The following is a 27,111-nucleotide window of genomic DNA, read 5'->3' on the forward strand; positions in this document are numbered from 1 at the left end:
ATGATGGTGGTGATGGTGAATAATCATGAAATGAAAGGTGAGTGTGACAAAAGAAATGGATGGTGAGGATATGATGACCGGCGGGTTGAAGTCAATGATCTAATTAAATTAAACAAATTTAACTAAAATATAGATCGATTTGAATAAACATAAATAATCATAATTATAAACGTCCACATAATGTAAACAATGTCAGCTTGTACACTTTGTCATTATTAATTCAAACGGTATTATCGAAGAGGACGAAATTAAACATAATTTAGTAAATTAGGACCAGATTGAACGTGAACAAAAAAAGAACCAAATTGAATAAACTCAATAATCAAAAGTAGTATTTAAAACTTAATAATAATAATATATTAATTTTAATTATAGGGGTAAAATAATAATCTCTTATTTTAATCTACTGAAACATTTTTTATACTATCATATCTATTAAATTTTTCACAAATTACAATCAAATCTCTTAACCCTCACATTCAAATCCTTAAAATAAACAACAGAAACTTTACGTGAGCGGACTTGATGAATTTTTGAAGTGAAAAGTTACTGACTTTTTGAAATGAAAAGTTACGTGATTTTAGTTTTTTTTTTCATGCCTTAAATGACCCATTTAAATTTTTAAAAAAGAAATAATAATAAAAAACAAATGAAAACAAACTAAAGTTCTCTCTTAAAAAGTCACTCGATCCGCTTTCCAAACTTTACAATAAAGTTATATAAGTTTTATTATTTTTATTATCATAAAAAAATAATACAAGTGTGTAGGACAAGTGTTTCCACTAAAATAATATAAAAAATGTAGATTTTATCATTTAAAATATATTTAAAATAATTTTAAATTTTGTAATTCAGAAATATTTTAGATTTCTATTATAATTTCAAATTATTTATGAAGTATAATGACAGAAACATATTTCTATGAAATGGATGAGAACGAAAGTAGAGGTGAAGAAAAAAATGCCTTTAAAAGTTGAATGTTGTCTAAACTTGAAAGTGGTCCATGATCCAAAATATCCAACCTGGTCCGAATGTGGACATAAAATAAAACATATGATTCGTGGTCCATGAATTAATGAAACTATGTTGTGTTGACAAATTTTTCATAATAATTTTTTATAAGATTTTTTCTCAAAATTTAAAATAATATTAAACGAAAGAGAAACGTGATATTTTGAAACATACAAGTAAAGGATAATACGACCGTAGAAAATTTTTTCAACACGAAAATAAATTTACGAAAAAATAGTCCAAAACAATACTTTTTCAAGAGTATTACAATAAACGAATACGAGAAATAAAAATTATAAAATTTGTCCTCTTCTATTGACTTTTCTCTTGTATATATCGAATACCTAAAATTCATAAAAAAAGGCAAAGTTGTTACTAATTTTAAATACAAAAATCATTTTAATCGCTGAATTTAATTTAAATTGCACTTTAAACATATTTATTTAATTGAAATTGCATCTAATTTTAAATTACCATATAATAAAAACATATTGAGTTTTGTGAGGAGTTGATGATATAAAAGAATTACATTAGAATAACAAAATGTATCAAAATGAAAAAGGTATATTTTATTTCCATTATCACTTTATTATCAAAACATTGAAACGAAAGATATTTGTTGTGTGTTGTGGATCGGACAGGCTCGCATAGCAGTGGTGCACAGCAGTGACGGGGCACCGAGGGCAGGGACATGGTTCTCCAAAATTTTTAATTTTTTTATATTTTATATATATATATATATATATATATATATATATATATATTATAGATATTAAAAAATATATTATAAATTAATGATTATTAAATCAAATATTTTAATTTTTTATAAATATAATAGTTAATGTTAATGAATTATAAAATATAAAATTAAACATAATAAAAAATAAAGAATAAAAAGATTTATCAAGATATATTTTATTTTATTTATTTATTATGGTTTGAGTTTTTTACAAATTGTTCTCATATTCTATTTTTATCTATTTTTTCTTGTTTTTGAAAAGAAAAAAAATCTATTATTTTTATTCTTATTTATCCTCTGTCTTCTTCCATTCTCGTGAGAGAAAAAAAGAACATAATTTTTTAGTCTCAATTGATAATGAAATATTAGTTTAATAATTTATTTAATGATCATTTTTATATTAATTGTTTATTTCATGAATATAGAAGAAAAAATGTTGTATTGTATATTTTTTTATAACCGAATTTTAGTTGTGATTCCATTATAGGTCTTGAGTTTCTCAAGAATTGTTCTCATATCTCATTCTCAGTTGTTTTCTTTTGTTTTTGAAGAGAAAAAAGATTTATTATTTTGGCTCTTATTTTTACTTTGTTCTCTTCCATTCTTAAGAGAGAAAAAAAATAAGATAATTCTTTGATCTCAATTAATAATATTATACTATGTGCTTTTTTATAACCGATTTTTGATTGTGGTTCCATTATATGTTTTGAGTTTCTAAAAAATTGTTTTCACCTATTTTCTTTTGTTTTTGAAGAAAAAAATATCTATTAATTTTGCTCTCATATCTTAGCAGCGATTTTCTTCCATTTTGAAATAAAGAAAAAAGTAATTCTCTCTTATCTCATTTGATAATAAAATATTAGTTTAATCATTTATTTAATCAGCTTCTTGGATATTATTTTTTTATTTTATGAAGATAAAAAAAATATTGTACTTTATATTTTTTATAACTGGATTTTAAGGATAGTTTGATTATCATTGAATTTTTTTAACAATTTTTTAAATTTGTATAATTTTTTTTAATTATTATTATATTAAATTATATATTCATTTTTATTTTATTAATAACAACAATTAAATATATAACTTTTTGATGTATTATTTTGATTTTCCGAATAATTTTCTCAAAATCGGTCACTGTTCGCATCCTTAGATGATTTCACGTGATTCTCTTCTATCTATATTCTGTACCACATGCATTCAATATTCACTCAAACCATTTTTATTTTATTCAATTTTGGCACATTATATTTCATTTCAACGTTGCAGTGGTCCCAATTTTCACATTAATTATATCAGAGATACAACCAATTTACTCATTTTACTGAATAAAGAAAAACTTTAACTTACTTTTTAATATAATGATGTTAAAATTTATTTTTTAAATTTGTAATTTTATTATCAAAATATTGACAAATATTTAATTTTATATTTATAATATTGATGTCATAAATATTATGAAACTTCAGACACTACACATTCTAATTTAAAAGTATAAGAAATATTGGAGTTAGAAGACAATTTAATGATAAAGTTGCAAAAGAGAACCAGAAAATTTGTAGGTTAAATTTTTTCATTAACATTTAAAAAATTATAAGATTGATTAATAAATTTGAAAAGGAAAATAAAATAAAATAAATTGTGAATTAAATTTCCTCCCATAACCGCATACTAACAACTCAGATTTATCAATGAAAAAAAAAGACAACAAAATCCAAATAGATCGTAATTTATTTTAAATTTAACATAACTTGTAAATGAAGAGAGTTGTTCCACACATCCACTTACTTTGCAGCAGCTAAACTTAGCTTTAAAATCTTTGCAAATTCAACAAGTTTGTCAATTTCTGGGAGAAGGCCTTTGACAGCAGGATGAACAGCAAATGTTTCAGCCCATTGGAACAAACTTGGTTGCTTGGTTTCATCGATCAATTTTGTTCCATTTATGTTTTCTATCACTCTGGTCCAACTCAGAAAGCTACCAAAAACAATATCAATGAATCCAATTGTGTCTCCTCCAAAAAATGTCTTCCCCTTCAACACTTCTTCCAACCTCTCAGCTATTTCCTCTATTTCCTCAAAGTCTGGCTTTTTTGCCTCATCATCTTCAGCTATCAGGATGTTTTTCAAGGACGAAATCCACTACTCCCACAACAAAAAATTCACCAAAATAACAGTTCTCAGTTATTTAACAAAAAAATTATATGTAGTTAAGTTAAGGGAATTTTTCTTCTCATAGACAGAACTAGTATTTCTTATTTCGTATGTTAAAGATGTAAACATCATACCTTTTGATCAATGTAACCAACCCAAAATCTGGCCTGAGCTCGATCATAGGCATTTTGTGGAAGGATGGAGGGAGCATGGGTCCAAACCTCGTCAATGTATTCAACTATGATTGCAGATTCACATATGACTTTATCTGCATGGAAAAGAACTGGGATTTTCTTGAGCACAGGGTTGGACTTAAGAAGAAGTTCACTTTTGGGAAACAAGGTCTCTTCAATATCCTCATAATCTACACCCTTGAGATTAAGGGCAATCTGCACTCTTAGGGCATAAGGACTGAACCAAGCACCCAAAAGCTTCAACTCGTTTTTAGCCATCACTATGCACTGTAATGTGTTTGTTGTGTTGATTTTTTATTTGCTATGGAATGAAGTGTTTATATTAATGATGAAGAAGAGAGGCAGAGATAACAGATTTGTGGTGTAGGATGCAGCAAGCCAGTTACCAACAAATAACTATTAATTCAAAAAAGCTGTACGATTGGCCCATCTCTGATTGCCATAATAATTGATTTGATGCTTCTTTTTCCTTCAAGATTCCAAAATCAGAAAAAATCACCAATTGTTTGGATAAATATGTTTCACGAGACAATAATATCTATCTTTTGATTATAATGCTGGAACGTGTGTAGCAGAAATTGTTGAAATAAACTTCTAACATTAGCTAATGTGTTATTATTATCAACTATAATTAATAATTATTATTACTATTAATTATAAATATTATTATTATTATTATTAATTATAATTATTTTTATTATTATATTACTAATATTATTATATTATTATTATTATTATTATTAAGAACCATAATTATTATAATAGTTATTATTATTATTATTATTGTTTTTATTATTATTGTTAGATACACATTTTACTTTTACTTACTAGGTAGGAATCATTTTTTAATTACTTCTCATTTTTATTTATTTTGTTGTTTATTTACCTTTCCATTTGAACAATTATTTCAATTTAAAAAAAAAAGTAGTTACTAAAATTAATAAAATAATAAAACTGAAAAATAATTTTTTTATTATAAATAATTATTTAAATTTAAAATATAATAATTAAGAGGATAAAATATATAAAATAAAAAGGACACCGAAGATGTTTATCTCTTTATATATATGTAGTTGTATTAATATTAATATTATTATTAGTAGTAGTATTAGTATTATTTTCTTTTATCACTACGCGATATTATTATAGTGGTATTATTATTATTATTATTGTTATTATTATTATTATTATTATTATTATTATTATAGTTAGACACATATTTTACTTTTATTTATTACGAGATCATATTTCAATTACTTGCTTTTTGTATTTATTTTATCTTTATATCTTGGTATTTTTTGAATTGAAAAAAAATATTTACTAAAGTTAGTAGAATGATAAAACTGACAAATAATTTTTTATTATGAATAATTATTTAAATTTAATAAATAAGAATTAAGAGGATAAAATTGTAAAAACAAAAAAAGGACATAAAAAATGTGTATCTCTTTATATATTTAGTTAGTGCATTATTATTGTTATTATTATCACTACGAGATATTATTATAATGATATTATTATTATAGTTAAACACGCATCTTAATTTTATTTACTACAAAATCATATTTCAATTAGTTGTCCTTCTTAATTGTTTTGTTGCAGATGTATATATCTTTATATATAATTATAGATTATTAGTATGTCAAGATTAACCTTGGTATTTGCATTGACATTAATATTTATAGCATAAACATTATTATTATTATTATTATTATTATTATTATTATTATTATTATTATTATTATTATTATTATTATTATTATTATCATTTGTTTGTTATTATTAGTATCATAATTATTTTTATTTTTATTATTACTATTTATAGTGATGTTATTAGTATAAGTGTTTTTTTTTTAATTATAAAAAACGTTATTATACTAAATATTTTTTATAAATAGATTTTTAATCTTTTAAAAATGTTATAATTTATATTAATATTATTATTATTATTATTATTTTCAATGGTTAAATAAATATAATAACAATTATATTATTATTCTAAATAGATTTGAAATAAATAAAAAAAACATGTGTCCCACAAGTCATATACTATAATAATTATTTTGTAAAATCAATTAATTACACCATATTATGATATTAATTTTATTTATTATATTTAAAACTGAATTTACAACTTCATTTTATTTCATGATATTTATTATTTTATTTTTAAATCATTGTTATTATTATCAATTATAACCCTAATTATTGGTATTATTATTATTATTATCAGCTCTAATAATAATAATAATAATTATTATTATTAACTATAATTGTTGTTATCAACTATAATTATTATGATCAGTATTACTACTAACTATAAGTATTATTATTATTATTATCATTATTAACTACAATTATTTCTATTATTACATTACTATTATTATTATTATTACTACTACTACTATTATTATTAATTAGAACTATAATTATTGTAATAGTTATTATCATTATTATTGTTTTTATTATTATGGTTACATACACATTTTACTTTTACTTACTATCTATGAATCATGTTTCATTTACTTTACCCTTTTATTTGTTTTGTTGTTTATTTATCTTTACATTTGAATAATTATTTCAATTCAAAAAAATAGTTACTAAAATTAGTAAAATAATAAAACTGATTTTTTTTAAATAATTATTTAAGTTTAGAATATAATAATTAAGAGGGTAAAATTGAAAAAATAAAAAAAGAGATGTTTATCTCTTTATATATGTAGTTGTATTATTATTATTATTATTGTTATTATTATTATTTTTATTTTTATCACTACGTGATATTATTTTAGTGTTATTATTATCTATTATTATTATTGTTATTATTATTATTATTATAGTTAAACACATATTTTATATTTATTTACTACGGGATTATATTTCAATTATTTGTACTTTTTATTTGTTTTGTTGTTCATTTTATTTTTATATCTGTGTAATTATTTGAATTAAAAAATAGTTACTAAATTTATTAAAATGATAAAATCGACAAATAATTTTTATTATGAATAATTATTTTAATTTAACAAATAATAATTAAGAGGATAAAATTGTATGAACAAAAGAGGACACAACACATGTATATCTCTTTATTTATGTAGTTATTGTATTATTATTATTTTTATTACTACGAGATATTATTATAATGGTATATTATTATTATTATTATTATTATAGTTAGATACACATCTTAAATTAATTTACTACGAGTATTTCAATTATTTGTCATTTTTATTTATTTTGTTGTTAATGTATATCTTTATATATAATTATAGATTATTATAGTTGACATAGTCTTAGTGTTAGCATTAGTATTAATATTTATAGCATAAATATTATTATTATTATTGGTATCATTATTATTTTTATTGTTATTATTACTAAATCATAATGATGTTATTATTATAAGTGTGCTTTTTTTAATTATAGAAAATGTTCTTATACTAAATACTTTTGTTAAATAGAGTTTTAATCTTTTAAAATTTTTATAATTTATATTAATATTATTATTAGTATTTTAATGGTTAAATAAATATAATAACAATTATATTATTATTCTAAAAAAATTTAAAATAAAAAAAAACAAAAAAAATGTTTTCACTGATCAAACACTATTATAATTATTTTGTAAAATCAAACACTATTATAATTATTTTGTAAAATCAATTAACTGTATTATACTGTGATATTAATTCTATTTATTATATTTAAAACTGAAATTATTATTATTTTACTTAAATTTACTATTTCATTACTTTAATAACAATATTTACAATAATATAATTTAATTTTCATAATATTTTATTACATAATATTTTTACTATTTTATTATTTTAATTTACAAAATAAAATAAATACGTATCGTAAATACGCACTATCCCACGGGTCAATACACCGGTACATAAAAAAAAAACACACACTTGATTGGTTCTTTATTCCATAAATCGGTATCAATTCAGGTTGAATATAGTCAATAGTCTCTCGTTATGCGCACTAACAAATTATGACAATCGAAGCACCTATATAAAACTCTTTTTGTTTTTAAAGATGTTTTGGAAGTAGTTTAAGAAGATTTTTAATAATAAAAAAAAAATGACATTTTAACAACTAAAAATATTATTTAGGAAGCGGTTCAAAAATGTTTTGAATAATTAGAAATTAATTTTAAAATTAGTTTTTAATTAATTGATGATTAATTTAACGATTAATATATATTTTTATTTATAATATTGATTATTTTAATAATTAATAATTTTTTATTTTATAAATTAATATTTAAATTGAATATTATAGTGATTAAAAAATTTTAATTATTAAAATTTATTATTATTTAATTTTTTTTGTAGTGTGTAAATAAAAGATTACGACTTAAAAAAATAAATAAATGAGGGAATAACTCTCAACTCAGAAAGCTACCAAAAACAATATCAATGAATCCAATTGTCTCATGTCTTCCCCTTCAACACTTCTTCCAACCTCTCAACTACTTCCTCTGCTTGCTCAAAGTCTCGCTTTTTTGCCTCATCATCTTCAGCTATCAGAATGTTTCTCAAGGACGAAAACCACTACTCCCACAACAAAAAAATTCACCAAAATAACAGTTGTTAGTTATTTAACAAAATATGATATGTAGTAAATAATTTTTATACTGTCATTCAATCACATAAATAAGTCAATAAAAATATGATTTTTCTCATGTAAGGAATTTAAGTGTATATTCACGAGTTTTACAGAAAAATCTTTAACCTCGAATTCTAAGTAAAACACAACTATAAAATACTCAACTTCTAAGTTAAGCAAAAGTATAAGGATTTAATATTTTTGAAGTTAAATTCATTAGGATAAAATATCTTTTTGTTTTAATTCTATTGATAAAGATATCATTTATTTTTTTCTCTTTTCTTATTTATTATTATCACATATTTTGTTCTATGATGATAGATATTAGGCTTTATTTTTTCTCTTATGGAATACTGTACTTTATATATTACACAAGTTTCTAATAAATCGATATGCAAACTTTTATTTTTATATTTTCAATGAACTATTTCTCTTCTAACTTTTTCTGTCTTATATTTTATTAAACACTAACATGAGATCAAACACTAACACGTCATATGCGCTTCTCTCCCAAAATGCAACAACTAGTTAAATCAATCAAGTGCAATGAAAGATTTCTGAACCTTATGAACATCATTGTTTTAAGAGAGTATATATAACAAAAGAATAACACTTTTGAGAAAACTTTATTATTTGTTGTTGTGTCTTTCTCCATGCGCCTAGGTGATATTTATAGGTAGAGAAGTGAGACACAAGAGTCAATTGTAATAAAAAAATATAGTCATTAACAGTAAATAACATTAATCCATCAAATTAAAGGTCTATAAAAATATGAGTAACAATAGGTTTTTTAGTTTAATTAATTAATTTTTAAATTATATTAAAATATGTTCAACAATATATTAGACAAGTTTTTAATAATTCGATATACAAATTTTCATTCTCATATTTTCAATAAAACATTTCTCTTTTAACTTTCACTCACTTATGTTTCATCAAACACTAATATCAAACACGAACAAACACGTGAAGATAATATCATTAAAGTCAATAATTATATTTAAGATATTATTTATTTTACAATTTTAAACTTTCTTACAATTTTGTCCTGCGATAAGAAATGTTAAAATTGAAAAATATATTTACATTATTAATATTAAAAGATATCTCCACTAGTGAAAAGAAAACATTTAGAAACAAGGAACCCTTTAGAAGTACAGTGAAACTTTTGAAGTTATTAGAAATTTCAAAAGTACATGCACACGTGGAATGAAAAGACAAAAAGCAAAAAGAATACCTTTTCATGTGTAAGCAACCCAAAATCTGGCCTGAGCTCGATCATAGGCATTTTGTGGAAGTATGGAGGGAGCATTGCTCCAAACCTCATCAATGTATTCAACTATGATTGCAGATTCACATATGGCTTTATCTGCATGGAAAAGAACTGGGATTTTCTTGAGCACAGGGTTGGACTTAAGAAGAAGTTCACTTTTGGGAAACAAAGTGTCTTCAATAACCTCATAATCTACACCCTTGAGATTAAGGGCAATCTTCACCCTTAGGGCATAAGGACTGAACCAAGCACCCAAAAGCTTTAATTCGTTTTTAGCCATCACTATGCACTGTATTGTGTTTGTTGTGTTGAGTTATTTGCTATGGAATGAAGTGTTTATATAAATGGATGAAGAAGAGAGGTAGAGATAACAGATTTCTGGTATAGTATATATGCAGCAAGCCAGCTACCAACAACTAACTATTAATTCAAGAAGTTGTACGATTGACCCAATTATGTTTGCCATAATAATTGATTTGATGCTTCCTTTTATCTTCCCTAATTTTCCAAAAAGAATAAATAAAAATCTCTTGTTTAAATAAATATGTTTCACAAGACACAATAATATCTGTGTTTTGATTATAATAATGCTTGAATGTGCGTAGCAGAAATTGTTGAAATAAACTTAAAATCATTTTTAATTTCATTGTTAGAAAAAAAAGGGCTAAAAAGTCAATAAATAGTTATTTTGACTATAATGATCTTTTATTACATTTATCGATGGAGTTTAAGTCTTTAAATTGCTCAAAGACAACTTTCAGCCTACAAATGTAGCCTACAAATGTATCGGTGCAATGTTTGAGAAAATGAGAAATACATAATAGGTTTAATTACCATTTTTGTCCTTTAATTTGTTGGTTTGATTCATTTTGATTTTCTTATTATTTTTTGGTTCAATTTGTTTTTTGTCGTTAAGTTGATGTTAACACCGTCTTTGTACATGCCACATGTCACTTATCTGTACATGAGGACCAAATTGAGATAACGACAAATTTGAGGACCAAACTAATATTACTTAACAAATAAAAGGACCGGAAGAGTAATTTAACCTAATTATTTACAATAAATTAATTTTTTTAATAAAAATGCTACATTTCAAAATTTGCATTGGATTTTCCAAAATTATTATACATTAACAATTTTTTTTTATTAGTAAATAAAAATATATTATTCTTAAGTTTTTTTTAGGTTTCCAAATCTTTGAGTTACTTCGATCTTTATTCAACATTACTGTTTAATCTTCCAGTTTTCTCCTATATATCGGTATTGTTATTCATCTTCCAAACTTCTTAGTATTCAAAACCTTCACATTATGTAGGCGTTACACAAGTTACTGACAAAGAGACTATAGTGTTGGGATTGGAGTGGTGAACACCACCCACCTTAACCACCACCATGTAACTACACTATGTGTCGCACCATTCAACCCAATGTCAGCCACCTAATCCTCAACAGCTTTACGCTCTGCGCCTCACCTCCACCACACAGTGTGTCTCTATGGTGCACCTCAATGTCTCCTTACATCTCCACGCCTTCTTGCATCTTCGTTACTGCATCGATTGAACAAGACAATGGATCATGGGTATTGGAAGACAACTCGAAAAGACTATGAATTTGTGAAGAGGTTTACTATTTCAATGTGGTGCTAATGGAACTTCTAACAAAGAAGGGCCAAACGATAGAGAGGGTGGTTTGGGTGAAGGAAAGATGAACAGTATTCTTGTGAAGAAAAAAAATATCTTAAAACTATACATTTTGATCCTTATTAAAAATAAATAAATAAAATAAGATGTGCAATAGATTCAAATGACATAGATAGAGCAATATAGGATGAATTTCAATTTTTTTTAAAGCATCCAAGTATCGCCCTTATTTTATTGCCTTATTCATGTTTGAGAAAATCCAATTATAATAATATATGTGTATCCAAACATTATTGTTTACATAATAGTGAATTACCTCCATTTTGGATTGAGTTTCATAAATTTATTCAAGAGTATATAAATATATTTTAATGTAGAATTTTATTTGCCTTCATAATAATTATAATTTCCTCTTCGTTTAGTGTTTGAGATTTCACATTTTTATTTTAGTATAGAAAAAAAATGTTTTTATATTTTTAACTTAGGCGTAATTGAGTCACATATTTTTTTGTCAAATTTTTATAGCCCACCTTGTGTGACTAATGTGATCGTTTGACTTGACGGGAGGATGCTTTAGCTGTTGGTATAGCACATGGATTTGGTTTAGAAAATGGTAACATTATTAGTATGAATGAAGTTTCATCCAATAACACGAGTCACTAAAAAATACACATATTGTTATAAGTATATAATATATATATATATATATATATATATATATATATATATATATATATATATATATATATATATATATATATATATATAACGTGGCGGGATACTATTCTACCACGAGAACATTGATACTTTTGTTTGAAAGACTCGGAAGTGACATATAAGACATAAATACTTAGAAGTGAAACATTGTTCACCTTTAACATATTAAAATTGATATTAACTTTATAAACTGTCACTGTATTTTTTTTTTGTATAAGTTATATTATATGTGAATTAACATTTTAGATGATTTTGTGATTAATTGAATGAAAAATAATTATAATATAATATCTTGAAAATTGAAAAAATTAATTGAACCTTTTGTTATAAATAGTGAAACTAAACTGATCGTAATAAATAATAATAAGAAAAAAAATATCAAAGCATTTCTTTCAATATGGAAGAGGGAATAAAACCCAACTCAAAGAAATACATCAAAATTACGACAGTAAAGAAAAAAATACATCTCCCAAAATGGAGAACTGATAGAAATAGGTAAAGAAGAAAATAATGGGTAAAACTATTATCGAAAGATATATATTAATATATAATGTTTTTTTGTTATTAGTTTATGTATTTATCCTTATTTGATATATTCTTAATATAACTTGAACATTTCATAAATTAAAAACTTCATGAAGTCTAGCCCCTCCAATCTTCTTCAAAAGAGAGAGCATCTTGAATTTGACATTAGAGGAGAAAATCATTTCTCTCTCACTTCATAAGAGCCATACATAGATTTATTTGTACAATACTTTAGGCCAAGAAAAAAAAAACTAATAAAACAGAAAACGAAAAATCCCACCAATTTAATTTGGTAATAAACTATAAGTACACGTATATTTGATTATTGTTTGTTCGACGTTGAGCAATCTGGTTACGTTTTTTTTTCTTTTGTAATTATTTAAAATGTGTAACTGTGTGTTTTTGCGTGAGATTGGTTTAATTAAGTCATTGAAGTGATTGATATCTAACCATTTATATATTTGACTTTTTTTTTAACATTAAAAGTTCCTTTTTATGTTATATTGACTCCCTTCATTGTGTTTACTTATTTATGGTATTCACTCAATCACAAAGTTAAATAAGATGTGTCATATTTTGTAGTTTGTGTACATTGATTTGCATGCATGAGAACCCAACTCATTATTAAAATTAGGAAAAAATATATTTTTAGTCTTTTAAGTTTGATGTAAAATTGAGAATGGTCAATGGTCAAAATTTGTGCATTGTTTGATTCATGTTTTTTCAAAAGTATTGATTTTAGTTCTTATCTTCTAATTGTGATGAAATTGTGTTTATTTTGTATATTTTTATTATTATTATTTATGAGAAAAATGAAAATTTTGAAAAACCACATTTTTTGCACGCTTAATTAAAGGTAATTTCTTAGGACGAATATTATATATATGGTGTTAATAACTCCTTCACGTGTAAAATTGTCTACGTATGTGAAAAATACTGACTTATACTCTGTCATTATCAATTTAAACCGTGTCAATAAAATGGACGAAATTGGACATATTTTAGCAAAAAATAAACCAAGTTGAACACACACAAAAAATGGGTTAAATTGGACCAAAAAAGTATTTAAACTTTTTAATAATAATAATAATAATATATTAATTTTATCAATAAGGACAAAACAATAATATTACATTTTAATCTATTAAATTTTTTTTTCTTATTCTATTACATTCATAAAATTTTACACAAACTTTTACATTAAAATCTCTTTACTTTCGCTTTTAAATCTCTTAAAACAAATAACACAATTTTTACTTTCATTCTTTTTCAAATTCACCGAATCATTTTTCCTCAAATCTATCTTTTAAGGTTATGTTCACTTGTACTTAATTAGTGTTCTAGAAGACGGATGTACAAATGAATTTGTGTTCATTCAGCTTATTTGAACTTAATTAAGGGAGCTGAATTTTGAGATCAACCACGGTTGCCATCTTCGCATGAGCAAGAGAATTTGAGATTGATCACTCTTCATCCTTTGATATTTTACTGAAATATCCTCCCATCCTTGTGATTGTGATTTTAATTTAAATTTTATGGTTTGACTGGTGGTCATATCAATGCTCAAATATAAACGAAATAGCTTTTTGTTTAATTTCTACATATCCATACTATTTTGTGTTTATTTTTATAATTCACAATAGTGATAACGATAATAATAATATATTAATTTTAATTATAGGAGTAAAATAATAATGTTTGATTTTAATCTATTAAAACATATTTTTATACTATCTCATTTATTAAATTTTTCACATTCTTTTATAAATTTATTCTCAAATCAAATCTATTTATTTACACTTTCAAATTCTTTCAAATAAACAATATAATTTTTATCTTCAAATACATTTAATCACTCTTTTTCAAATTCACCCTTAAAAATAAATATATTCCAGAATATAATAAAAATGAAAGAATTTGAGATGAAACAAATGATATATTGAATTTAATAAACTAAAGAGCGTTATAAATTTTTAATGCTTAAAAAAAACTATATTTTGAAGTAATCTATAACAATATATAAAGGGATTCCCTCTTTTGTGTCCACATTTCAAAATATCCATTTTATCATTTAAATATAATAATTTATTAAATTTTTAAAAATTGACCGTTACTTTTACAAGATTTTTATAAAATTGGATGTCTCTGCTTCTTCTCTTCGTCTTTATTTATTAATTTATATATTAACTTAATAACATTACAATATCTATAACAATATATAAAGGAGATTTCCTTTTTGTGTCCACATTTCAAAATACTCATTTTACCCTTTAAATATAATAATTTATTAAATTTTTAAAAATTGATCGTTACTTTTACAAGATTTTTATAAAATTGGATGCCTCTGCTTCTTCTCTTCGTCTTTATTTATTAATTTATATATTAACTTAATAACATTACAATATTATCACTTACTAATATAATAACACGCATATTTAAAAAATGCATACACACAGGCGCGATAGCGCATGTATTTACGCTAATAATAATTTAAAAAATGCATACACACAGACGCGATAGCGCCTGTATTTACGCTAGTAATATATAATATAAATTATTTTAGGGTTAAATATGTATTTGGTCCCTCAAATTTCAGTAAAATTTGGAATTAGTCCCTCTTCAAAACTTTTGACCAATTTAGTCCTTCATCTTTAACAATGCATGAATTTAGTCCTTTTAACCAAATTTTGTTAAGTTTATCTGACGTTTAAAGCACATTTCATGATAGTATTTGAATTATTTACAACGTTTGACACATTTTCGCTTCAATATTAACTCAAATATTATCATAAAATGCGTTTAGAATGTCAAATAAATTTGACAAAATTTGGTAAGAAAGACTAAATTCACGCAATTATAAAGATGAAGGACTAAATTGATATAAAGTTTTAAAAAGGAACTAATTACAAAATTCACTAAAACTTAAAGGACAAAAAGATATTTAACCCTTTATTTTATTTGATTAAATCTATTTCTCTCCAAATCCATTCAAGGAGGAAAAAATAATTTGGAATGCCCGTTCTGTCAAGATTTCCGTGCAAACGTGTTTTGGAAATTCACACTTTCCTTATGAACGGTAAATCCACGCTTAGGATTTCCCGGTTCCCCTCCTCGGTGTCGAGTTGAACTGCGTCTGGTTTCTTGGTGGGTGCGTATGAGGCAAAGTTTTCGGCGGTGATTTGGGTGTTCCTCTACTGCTTTTCTTTGGTAGAAAAAAGGTAACTATGACTGTTTTAAAACCACTGTGACTCCGATTGGCTGTGTGTGGGTTCGTGTGCGAGGAAGCATTTTGAAGTGATGCCGAATAGGTTCCTCTGCGAGAGTAATGGAAACCTACTAGCCATGAAGAAGAAGAACTTTATGGCATTGGCACCACTGCCAGAGGCTTTCCTTCACTTCCTGAAGGCCAAGATACATTCGGTATTTCCAATTCCACCCTTTCTCCACCTCCTTCATAATCGCCTTTCAATTTCACTTTTTTTTTCCTATTTGTGCCTTCGAAGGATGAAACCTGGTTCTGAAGCGTGTATTGAAGAGGTTGAAGCAGAGGTAAAGTGCAACATCGAAAAAACTAGAGTGGTTACCGAGCTTTTTCATACTTTTATAATTAATTTAAATAATAATTGAAACACGACAATGTTTCAGTGATGCTTTTAGACGCTTTTTCCTTTGCAGGATTTTGTTTTTAGTTGAAAGAGCAACTTTGGATGTAATTGATCAATTTCCTAGAGAATCGATTCAATATTGATCATAATTGTATATGTAACTTTTTTATTCTCAGGAGCTAAACTTTGTATGATATTGGACCTTGGACCTTGTTGGTGACTTAGGCTCTGTGAGCGGAGTAGATACTGCAAAAATATATGCTTGGTGATAAATGCCGGCTTTTTTGTTTTTGATGGAACATTATTTTCTCAGTTATTCCTACCAGATTCTGACTGTGAATCATGTAATTGAAGTTTTAGTTGTTTTAAAGATAATTCATCGTAGAATGCAATAATGTGGATATGTAAATATTGTATTTATTATTCAGTGTTGCTTGTTTCTGAAAAGTTTTTTTCTATCAAGTATCAAACAGGTGAGTTGGGATCGGAAGAAAGAATGAATGTGTTCAAGGAGTGGTTCTCCACAATTTTTGTCTAGCTCCCTCCCTCCTAAACTCATTTATTATCACAACGTTATGGGAATGTTGGTCTTACTAAAGAACAATTATTTGAAGACTTTATCTGACAGTGAGATTGCAAACAATGGTTATGACAAGGTAACTTAATACTTCATTTTGAATTTATTTTGCATAATTATTTGCTTTCAGCAATCTTTGAATATTATATTATCTGTTGGGATTTGATACTACTACACCGTAAGACATGAGATACAAGAGAGAGAAAACAACCTAAGAAAACAACACAAGTAGATTAAACATAATTTCCCCAAAAGCTAAATTTCTAATCTCAACCGGTGAGTTGAGATTAGAACTCTCTTGTGGAAGACACCCAAATTCCCAGGAACCTCTTATTTTTTTTGTTGAGTTTTATTTTAAACTAAAGTTCATGGCAACATAAAGTTAGAACCAAAAAAGACCTACAACTTTCTAAATTTCCATTTAGTTTGCAACTGCACGAGCATATTCCTTATAAACCTTGGCAACTTCAATAAGCTTGTCAGTGTCTGGTATAACGCCATTGACAGCAGGATGAGCAGAAAAATTTTCTGTCCATTGGATCAAGCTAGGGTGCTTGGTTTCATCAAGCAATTTTCTTCCATTCATCTTTTCCACCACTCTGATCCAACTCAGAAAGCTTCCAAAACCAATATCAATGAATCCAATGGTGTCTCCTCCGAAAAAGACCTTCCCTTCACTTCCCTTGTTCATCACTTCTTCCATCCTGTCAAACACTTCTTCTGCTTCCTCAAAGGGTTCCTCCTTTGCTTCATCATTCTCTTCAGCCATTAGAATACTTCTCAAGGCCTTCACCCACTACTCCCAGTTCAAACAGTTAGTGCTTAGTCAATGAGAATCACATGAAAGCTTTTAGCTTATGATGATATAACTAAGTTTTCATGCAACTTAGATTAAATCAAGGTAAAAGACATGAAAAGGCCACAGTTAAAACACAAACACACACACATACATAAATACCTTGTCATCCATGTAAGCAACCCAAAATCGGGCATTAGCTCGATCATATGCATTTTGTGGAAGGATGGAGGGAACATTGGACCAAACTTCATCGATGTATTCAACTATGATTGCAGATTCACATATGACTTTATCTGCATGGAAAAGAACTGGGATTTTCTTGTGCACAGGATTGGACTTAAGAAGAAGTTCACTTTTGGGATTGAAGGTCTCTTCAACAACCTCATAATCTACACCCTTGAGGTTAAGGGCAATCTGCACCCTTAGAGCAAAAGGGCTGGACCAACCACCCAAAAGCTTCAAATCGTTTTTAGCCATCCCTATGCACTGTAATGTGTTTATTATTTGATAGAGTTTAAGTGTTTATATATGAGAAGGCAGGTTAGAAAAATTAACTTTCAGATGCAGAAACCAATTAATAATCAACTCAAAAGTTGAGAGGTGATAGACAATGGTTTTAGGTAACCAATGGGTTTGAAAAAATTTTGTACTAAAATTCAACGAGAAAGCCAAAGTTGACCTGATCTTTTGATTTTAGAAACAGAGAATGATTTATTATATTTGCCTAAAAATTCCTCTTCGTTTAGTGTTTGACATAAAATATATTTTATATACTATATAATAAGCAAACCATAGTGTGTATGTATAAATATATAACCATATAAACTGTAAATTTAAAATGTTAAGAAAACAAAACAGAGTTGCACCAGCCGGGAATCGAACCCGGGTCTGTACCGTGGCAGGGTACTATTCTACCACTAGACCACTGGTGCTGTTGTTTTAAGATTGGGAAGTACCATATAGGACATAAATATTTGAAGTGAAACATTTTAGTATATTGAAATTGGTATTGTTAATTTTATTGAAATTTTCGATTATTTTGTGATTAATTGAATGAAAAATAATTATAATATGATATTTTGAAAATTTAAAAACTGAATTAAACTTTTTGTTATAAATAGCGAAACCAAATTGAATGTAATAAATAAATCATAAGAAAAAAAATATCAAAGGTTTTATTTCAATATGGATGAGGAATAAAACCCAGCACAAAGAAATACATTAAAATCACGAGAGTGAAAAAAATACATCTCCCAAGATGCAAAACTGACAGAAATAGCTAAAGAAGGAAATAATGGGTAAAACTATTATCTAAACATATATATATATATATATATATATATATATATATATATATATATATATATATATATTAATATATAATTTTTTTTGTTATTAATTTATGTATGTATCCTTATTTGATATATTCCTAATATAACTTGAACATTTCATAAATTAATTTATGTCTGAAAAATAGTTATAAACTACTTAAAAATAAAACCTAATCATTTAACTATGTTTTATTATACTTTTAAGAATTAAATATTTTTTGTCCAATGAAAATTGTAATTAGTCTCTCTTTACACCAATTTAGTCTCATATCTTTATAAAGGTATGAATTTAGTCCTTTTAACCAAATTTTGTTAAGTTTATTTGATGTTTCAAATGCATTTCATTATAGTATTTGAGTTGTTTACATCGTTTGACACATTTTTTAAAAGTGACAAATGAGATATCAGTTTTATATTCTTAGCAATAGAGACCACGGACCTCTCGACAAGTTACTGAATATTCAAGTTCATCGCGTACCATTCACTAAACAATCCAACCCATCATGGATCATTCATCAGAAACTTAAATTTATGTATTATCCAAAAAATCAATAACCATATCCAATATAATTGAGATTAACAAATAATATAATTTATTGACTAATGTTAATCCATAATAATAACAAAATAAAGAATAATTATTTTATATAATAAAATTATACAAAATACAACATTTTAACCATTATAATTATTTTTTCCATTGTTATTAATACTATTACTATTATTATTAATAATGTTATTATTATTTGTTATTATCGAAAAAGAGTGTGGTTTCTCTGAGATGATATATAAAAGTTGATCGTGGATCAAATAAGAGACAGAGGTAAAAGAAATTCTTCGACAATTAAGTCAGTTAGAGCATAAAATATGAGTATATAAAGTGAGAATGAGATAAATTGAGTGAGTACTGCATTTGAGAATGCGTTGTATTTACATGCATAGGTTGACATCTATGTGGTTGTAAAAGTGTTTTCTATTAGGAAACGATTTTTTAATGTTACCTATCGTCATATTAGGCAACAACTTTTTCATTGTTGCATATTCTCACATTTTAGGCAACGATTTTGAAATTTTGTGGCCTAAAAACAAAGAGATTGTTGCCTATAATATAACCCATGACCACTTAGACCATGACTAAAAATTTGTTGTCAAAGTTTAGGCAATGATTTTTTTACTTTGAGCTGCAATTTTTTATTATTGTCTAAAGTTAATTTTGTTGTAGTGGGACAAAAAAATATAAAGGTGATAATTGTTTGTCAAATAAAGTTAATTGGCATAATGTCCGCTATTTGATCTATTTTTTCCACATAAGCGTCAATTATCAGATTCAATGGGATTTGTGACATATTATGCTCATGATTATATTTATTATGGTGTGATATTTATTATGATAATAATATTTACATAATCCAAGATATTATGAAAATATTGATATTTATTTAATATTATTTTCTAGCTGGAATGGATGGCAAGTACATAAGTATCTCAAGCTTAGAGCTTTATAGGGTGAGTGAACAAGATTGTATGTCTCATTCAGTATACTTAGAATAAGAACCTATACTTTAGCCAATAATTTAAAAAATGTCATCGTATTTTTAAAGGCTTTACCTGAGTGTCTAAGTATAAGCTTCAATTCTTTATGTGAATCAGTGCATATACTTAGACAATCAGGATATAGGATTCAGTTAACTTAGAAATAGATCTTATAATTTGCTAATAATTTCAAAAATGCCACTGTGCTTTTAAAAGTTTTACTTGAGTGTCTGAGTATAGGCTATAGTTCTTTGGGTGAGTTGGAGCCTATACCAAATAGATTTAAAATGTATAGCACAATCATATATTAATCTTTAATGAAACCCATAATGTAATTCATGATGAAAAAAAAACGAAAGTGTACTTAAGTTTTCCATTGGAAATGATATGAATGATGAGATTAACAGTAGGTACGCAACCTTTCACATGTAGAGGGCCTTAGACATTGTTTTTCGTTATATCTTTTGATGGGATGAATAGAAAAGAAAACCCCAGTACAATACATAACCTTCTTTACATATGAGAACCATAACCCATACATATGAGAACTGTACTGTCCATAAGCTCACATAGAATTTTGACCAACTACTGTTCAAAGTATCTCATATAACCAAATGGGATGGGTCGGATCAGGTTGGATCCATCTCAGCAAAAACATAATATTCGAAGCGACCTAAAACGTAATCTTGGAAGCGACCTAATTGGGCCTTCTTAAAGTCAGCTCGACCCAAAATGCAAGTCGAATACGATCCATTAAGCGACCAAGCAAATTCGTACCAGAGGATGAACACGTGCAGTAGGCAAGTAGGATTAGTGAATTCCCAAAGAAGGGGTCTTCTTCAGGATAAGAGAGAGAGGAAGAGATAATTGGTAATTTAGTGAGGAAGAAAATTGGTTCTGGTTTCAATTTGTGACCTTGACTTAATCATATCCATGACAAACATGTTATATAACATCATCTATGACTTTTGCAATATAAGAAATAATGATGAGTGAAGTAAAATAAAAAATAATTTTCTCAATGTTAGAAAAGTATTAAACAAATAAATAATAATTATTATACAATAATAAGAATTAAATAAAGATATGGATAACAAAATACTCATGAAGTCTAAAAAAAATATAGAATAGAGTTATAAATGAAGTAAGGAAGAGAAAAAATTTCCTTACATAGAATCTACCTAAACCTTATGAATACCACTGTTTTTAAAAATAGTATATAGAAGACAAAACAAACACTCTTGAATGAGTTGTAGTGTTTGTTATGCTGTGTATTTTTTTTCATATACATTGTATTTATAAATAGACAAATGAATCTTAAAAATAAATTATAATGAATTTGATTTTAAAATAAACTAATTTGTAACAAAAAATAAATATAAAAAATCGTTTATACGGAAATAACATTTACTTTTAAGATTAATATTACATGAAATTTCAGTAAGAACAGAAGTTTATTTTAATTAATTATTTTTTAAATTATATTAATTATTTCGGACACTAACATAATTTTCCATCTTCTAATCGAGTGCGTTAGAGCAAAGGCTAAATGTTTTAGGTACTTATAATTAATTTAAGAGTCAAAACAATATAGAACTTTGGATTGCGTGAAGCAGAAAAAGACACTTCCAAAGTTGGGAAATCGCATCTATACACTAAAATTATAAAATCAAAGAACAATACACCCATTCAAATTGAATGCCCGCAAATACACACTATAACTTTTCAGTATATGTTTCAATTTTCATCCACCTTTAATTTTATTTAGAAATAAACGGTGTAAGTATAATGAGAGAAATAATTAAAAATAATTTAATGAAACAATTTGTATGGCTTTAATAAGTAAAAAAAAATATCATTCAAATTGAAACTGTATTACATCTATGTAGAAAATGCAAGAATAAAAAAACTATCTCAACTCCACGTAGAAAATCGTGGGTTGTCACCTAAGTCATGAGCTAAAACATAAGTCCATAATTAACCTAATTTTATTAAATCCGGAAAAATATTTATCACTTAAAAAAAGAAAACAGAAAGGTTCCCAATTTTCGTCAAGTTTTTTCAAATAAGTCATAATTTTGGTTTTGTGTTCAAATAGGTTCCAGTTTTTGTCAATTTTGTTCAATTGGGTCTTTTTTGCTAACCGTTTAAATTATTAACGATCTGCCACGTGTCACTTAGTGATTTTTTTAAATTTTTTTTTATTTTTATTTTTAATTTTTTTATTTTTTTTAAATGTACACGTGTCAATCCATTAACGTACCACATGTCACTTCGTGGTTTTTTTAATTTAATTTAATTTTATTTTTTGAATTTCTTTTGAATTTTTATAAATATTCACGTGTTAACCCAATACTGTGCCACGTGTTAACCCAGTACCGTGCCACGTGTCAACCCAGTACCGTGCCACGTGTCAAAGTCAATGTTCTATATTCAATTTGGTCCTTATATTTATTATTTTTGTTCAATTAGGTCCCAATTTTTGTGAACATTAACTAATTTGGTCCCTCTCCAAATTAAAACCAAATTTAATTTTTATATTAAAATTCACATTTTTATTAAATATTTTTATATAATATATTAAAATTCACATCACTATAACTTTGATATAAAAATTAAATTTGGTCACATATTCAATAGGGACCAAATTGGTTAATGTTAATAAAAATTGGGACCTAATTGAACAAAAATAACAAATATAGGGACCAAATTGAATATAAAATATTAACTTTGACACGTGGCATGGTACTGGGTTGACACGTGGACATTTATAAAAATAAAAAAAAAATTAAAAAAAATCACTAAGTGACACGTGACACGCTACTGGGTTGATACATGTACACTTAAAAAAATTTTAAAAATTTAAAAAAAAACACGAGGTGACATTTGACAGACACTATTCATAGTCGTTAATGATTTAAATAGTATTAGAAAAAAGATTTAATTAAATAAAATTAATAAAAATTGAGACCTATCTCAACATAAAATCAAAATTATGATTTATTTAAAAAAATTCTCAAAATTGAAAAAAAAAAATTAACCAAACAGAAAATAACAAAACTACTATAGCAGCCTCCACCGTCCTCCAGTGGCACCGTCAATAGCAGCTCGCGCTAGAATCGCACTCTCCTTCCGTCATCAGACTGTCGACGAACCGGGCCTTCTATCTCTCCCTAGAAACTACTCCAATTGAGGTCGCTGCACTTTCGGTTTGTTGTTTTTGTGGTATTTTACCAGCTTAATTCTCAGTTTTGGTTGGGCTATGTAGGTTCGTAAAGTATTGGGAAATTTGAGATGCTATCTTGAATGTGGCAAGTTATTGACTTTGTGCTTGCTCGAGTGTTTGTTAGCTCATTGAGAACGTCTAACATGCTTCTTTTCTGTAGTTGGAATCATTGCTAGTTTTTCTTGACTTATTTCTGTAATTTAGGTATTTTGCTTTTGGTAACAAAGTTTCTTCATTCATAAAGATGTTGTTTTCATGGACGAGCTAAATAGCATTATATGATCTATGTTTTCCACCTCACCTACTATAATAAGGTATTTTTGTTGACAATTTTCTGTTCCTTAATGGGATAAATTGTTAGCTGGTTGGTTTAATTGGAGGATATATTTATAGCATTAGTAAGTTAGGGTAGAGTTGTGGTATGGGACATAGTCTTGTGATTTAGAGGCTATTGATTTTACTGCATTTTATTTGAAAAGACAACTCTGTCAATCCATATTTAGATGCAATGTTGGGATTAAGCACCATTTACTTTGTTGTTTTATGTTGCTATGCTCTCTTTCTTTGGTATGGTGGCTATTTGGTTAGGCACCACTACACCAACAGAGGACTTGCCATTGCCACCATGTTTTATGTTATGATTGGTGGGCCGTTAGTATTGTTTCTGCCACTTTTTCATGTTTTAGCAAATTTTAGTAGTTAAATCGTTCAGCCTTTGTACTGTTTCTACCACTCAACTAGATTAGAAATTCAACTTGTTAATTGAGAGGTTAAAATTGGTTTACTGAAGTTGTGGTAGTTACGAGTTAGTGATCTAATCATGTGACCTGTGTGCCTTGCTACACTGTTTTGCAGGAAAAGTAATGCTAGATGGGCACGATGTTAATGTTTTTACAATGCTAATAAAGGGTATTAAAACCTCTGTCATGGTTCTTGGTTTTTGCATTTTCACAGTTACTCCCCTGCTGCTTCTTTGGTCTTACATCTTGTGACAGATGACATTATTTATTCACTTCTGTTTTTATTGCTTCTGCTCTTTTCAGTTGTTTTTTGATGACAGCATCCGCAATTTACAGATTGCTAAACGCTTAGGCCTCCACACAGTTGCGGGGTAAGAGTAATAAGAATATATTTTATGTTGCGTTTGGATACATGCACACACTTGGAATCAAAGTATTCATATTCATTCTTTAAAATACATACATTACATGAATAAGCATTTGTGATTTTCTATTTATAATGTATATAGTTGGAGATGGATCACACACGGCATACGAATGTGTTTGTAGTTCGCTTTTCCTTATGCCATGTGTTGGATTTCATGTTGGGTCAGCTTTCTTTTAAACAATAGTGAGTGAACGATACATGGTAAATTAAAAAAAAAAATTTAATATAATTAAAAACCTGGATATTCTATATTGATGTTACGTGTGAAAGAGAAAATAAAATTGCATATCTGAGAAAAAGAAAAGAAATGTAATTTGTTTTATATTTTAACATAATAGAGAAAGATAATATAATACTTGTATCTTTCAGTGAGGATAGGTGTGTGGTAATATAAAAAACCGCGTGAGGTTTTTTAATAGTATAAAGTTGATAGTGCATACAACGTTACAATTTAATAATGAAAATCTCCAAGCAATAAAAAATATATAGTTTAACTTTCAAGAGAATAATAGTGTTGAAATTGAAAGATAGCTTGAGGAAGACAACAGTAATTTTCCCATTATTTTATACAACATAAGACATGACATACAAAGAGAGAAAAACAACCTAAGAAAACAACAGAAGTAGGAAGTGAGATTAGAACTCTCTGATGGAAGACATCCTTAAACTCAAGAACAAAGAAATTCCCAGTAATCTCTTCTTTATTTTTAAACCAAAACCCTTTTTGTTTTGAGTTTTATTTTAAACTAAAGTTCATGCCAACATAAAGTTAGAACCAAAAACAACTAAAATTTCTAAATTTCCATTTAGTTTGCAGCTGCACTAGCCCGTAATGTTTGCCTAAAAGCCTTAGCAAGTTCAATAAGCTTGTCGGTGTCTGGTATAAGACCATTGACAGCAGGATGAGCAGCAAAATTTTCAGTCCATTGGATCAAGCGAGGGTGCTTGGTTTCATGAAGCAATTTTCGTGCATTCATCTTCTCCACCACTCTGATCCAACTCAGAAAGCTTCCAAAACCAATATCAATGAATCCAATGGTGTCTCCTCCGAAAAAGACCTTCCCTTCACTTCCCTTGTTCATCACTTCTTCCATCCTCTCAAACACTTCTGCTGCTTCCTCAAACGGTGCCTCCTTTGCTTCATCATTCTCTTCAGCCATTAGAATACTTTTCAAGGCCGAAAACCACTACTCCCAGTTCAAACAGTTAGTACTCATTCAATGAGAAACACATGAAATCTTATAGCTTATGATGATAACCAAGTTTTCATCCAACTTAAAGGAAAAAAGACATGAAAAGGCTAACACACACACACAAACATACATATATGAATACCTTGTCATCGATGTAAGCAACCCAAAATCGGGCATTAGCTCGATCATATGCATTTTGTGGAAGGATGGAGGGAACATTGGACCAAACTTCATCAATGTATTCAACTATGATTGCAGATTCACATATGGCTTTATCTTCATGGAGGAGAACTGGAATTTTCTTGTGCACAGGGTTGGACTTAAGAAGAAGTTCACTTTTGGGATTCAAGGTCTCTTCAACAAACTCGTAATCTACACCCTTGAGGTTAAGGGCTATCTGCACCCTTAGGGCAAAAGGGCTGAACCACCCACCCAAAAGCTTCAACTCGTTTTTAGCCATCACTATGCAGCAGCAATGTGTTTATTTGATAGAGTTAAGTGTTTATGTATGAGAAGGCAAGGCTAGAAAAACTAACTTTCAGATGCAGCAACCAATTAATAATAAACTCAAAGTTGAGAGGTGATACATAATGGTGTTAGGTAAGCAATGGGTGAAAAGTTTTGTACTACAATTTAATGAGACAGCCAAAGTTGACGTGCTCTTTTGGTTTTAGAAATCATAGAATCATTATTATATTGCATGTTGCGCTTGCCTTATTCACGTTTCAGATAAACCCAATTATAATATATGTGTGTCCAAATATTATTGTTTATATCATAGTGAATTACCTCCATTTTGGATTGA

The 27,111-nt window shown here is 26.8% G+C and overlaps 3 protein-coding genes, 3 long non-coding RNA genes and 1 other non-coding gene across 9 annotated transcripts; 2 read left to right on the top strand and 5 right to left on the bottom strand.

Moving 5' to 3' along the window:
• Positions 1-3,380: 3,380 nt before the first annotated feature.
• Positions 3,381-4,408, bottom strand: LOC114172532 (glutathione S-transferase U18-like). Its single transcript, XM_028056966.1, has 2 exons — positions 4,038-4,408; positions 3,381-3,891 (listed from the first exon to the last, which is right to left on the bottom strand). The coding sequence occupies exons 1-2, from the start codon at positions 4,353-4,355 to the stop codon at positions 3,535-3,537; spliced, it is 675 nt and encodes a 224-aa protein (XP_027912767.1). The 5' UTR covers positions 4,356-4,408; the 3' UTR covers positions 3,381-3,534.
• Positions 4,409-8,482: 4,074 nt separating this feature from the next.
• Positions 8,483-10,295, bottom strand: LOC114172548. Its single transcript, XR_003602137.1, has 2 exons — positions 9,955-10,295; positions 8,483-8,662 (listed from the first exon to the last, which is right to left on the bottom strand). It is a non-coding gene; the product is annotated as an uncharacterized LOC114172548 (long non-coding RNA).
• Positions 10,296-15,876: 5,581 nt separating this feature from the next.
• On the top strand, positions 15,877-18,317 carry LOC114168908. The gene is made up of 3 exons (XR_003600785.1): positions 15,877-16,424; positions 16,657-17,136; positions 18,132-18,317. It is a non-coding gene; the product is annotated as an uncharacterized LOC114168908 (long non-coding RNA).
• LOC114168899 (glutathione S-transferase U17-like) lies at positions 17,177-18,556 on the bottom strand. Its single transcript, XM_028053873.1, has 2 exons — positions 18,016-18,556; positions 17,177-17,853 (listed from the first exon to the last, which is right to left on the bottom strand). The coding sequence occupies exons 1-2, from the start codon at positions 18,331-18,333 to the stop codon at positions 17,479-17,481; spliced, it is 693 nt and encodes a 230-aa protein (XP_027909674.1). The 5' UTR covers positions 18,334-18,556; the 3' UTR covers positions 17,177-17,478.
• Positions 18,557-18,717: 161 nt separating this feature from the next.
• On the bottom strand, positions 18,718-18,788 carry TRNAG-GCC. The gene has a single exon. It is a non-coding gene; the product is annotated as a tRNA-Gly (tRNA).
• Positions 18,789-23,773: 4,985 nt separating this feature from the next.
• LOC114169495 lies at positions 23,774-26,785 on the top strand. Of its 3 annotated transcripts, none has more exons than XR_003600941.1 (4): positions 23,774-23,945; positions 24,802-24,855; positions 24,990-25,057; positions 26,565-26,785. It is a non-coding gene; the product is annotated as an uncharacterized LOC114169495 (long non-coding RNA). The 3 variants fall into 3 exon arrangements; XR_003600943.1 differs by having other exon boundaries at positions 23,774-23,929; XR_003600942.1 differs by having other exon boundaries at positions 23,774-23,914.
• LOC114169487 (glutathione S-transferase U17-like) lies at positions 25,603-27,015 on the bottom strand. The gene is made up of 2 exons (XM_028054660.1): positions 26,449-27,015; positions 25,603-26,300 (listed from the first exon to the last, which is right to left on the bottom strand). Exons 1-2 carry the CDS (start codon positions 26,764-26,766, stop codon positions 25,920-25,922), a joined length of 699 nt encoding a protein of 232 aa, XP_027910461.1. The 5' UTR covers positions 26,767-27,015; the 3' UTR covers positions 25,603-25,919.
• Between the last annotated feature and the right edge of the window lie 96 nt (positions 27,016-27,111).

This window comes from Vigna unguiculata, chromosome 2, assembly GCF_004118075.2.
Source record: "Vigna unguiculata cultivar IT97K-499-35 chromosome 2, ASM411807v1, whole genome shotgun sequence".
In the NCBI taxonomy this organism is placed as follows: Eukaryota; Viridiplantae; Streptophyta; class Magnoliopsida; order Fabales; family Fabaceae; genus Vigna; species Vigna unguiculata.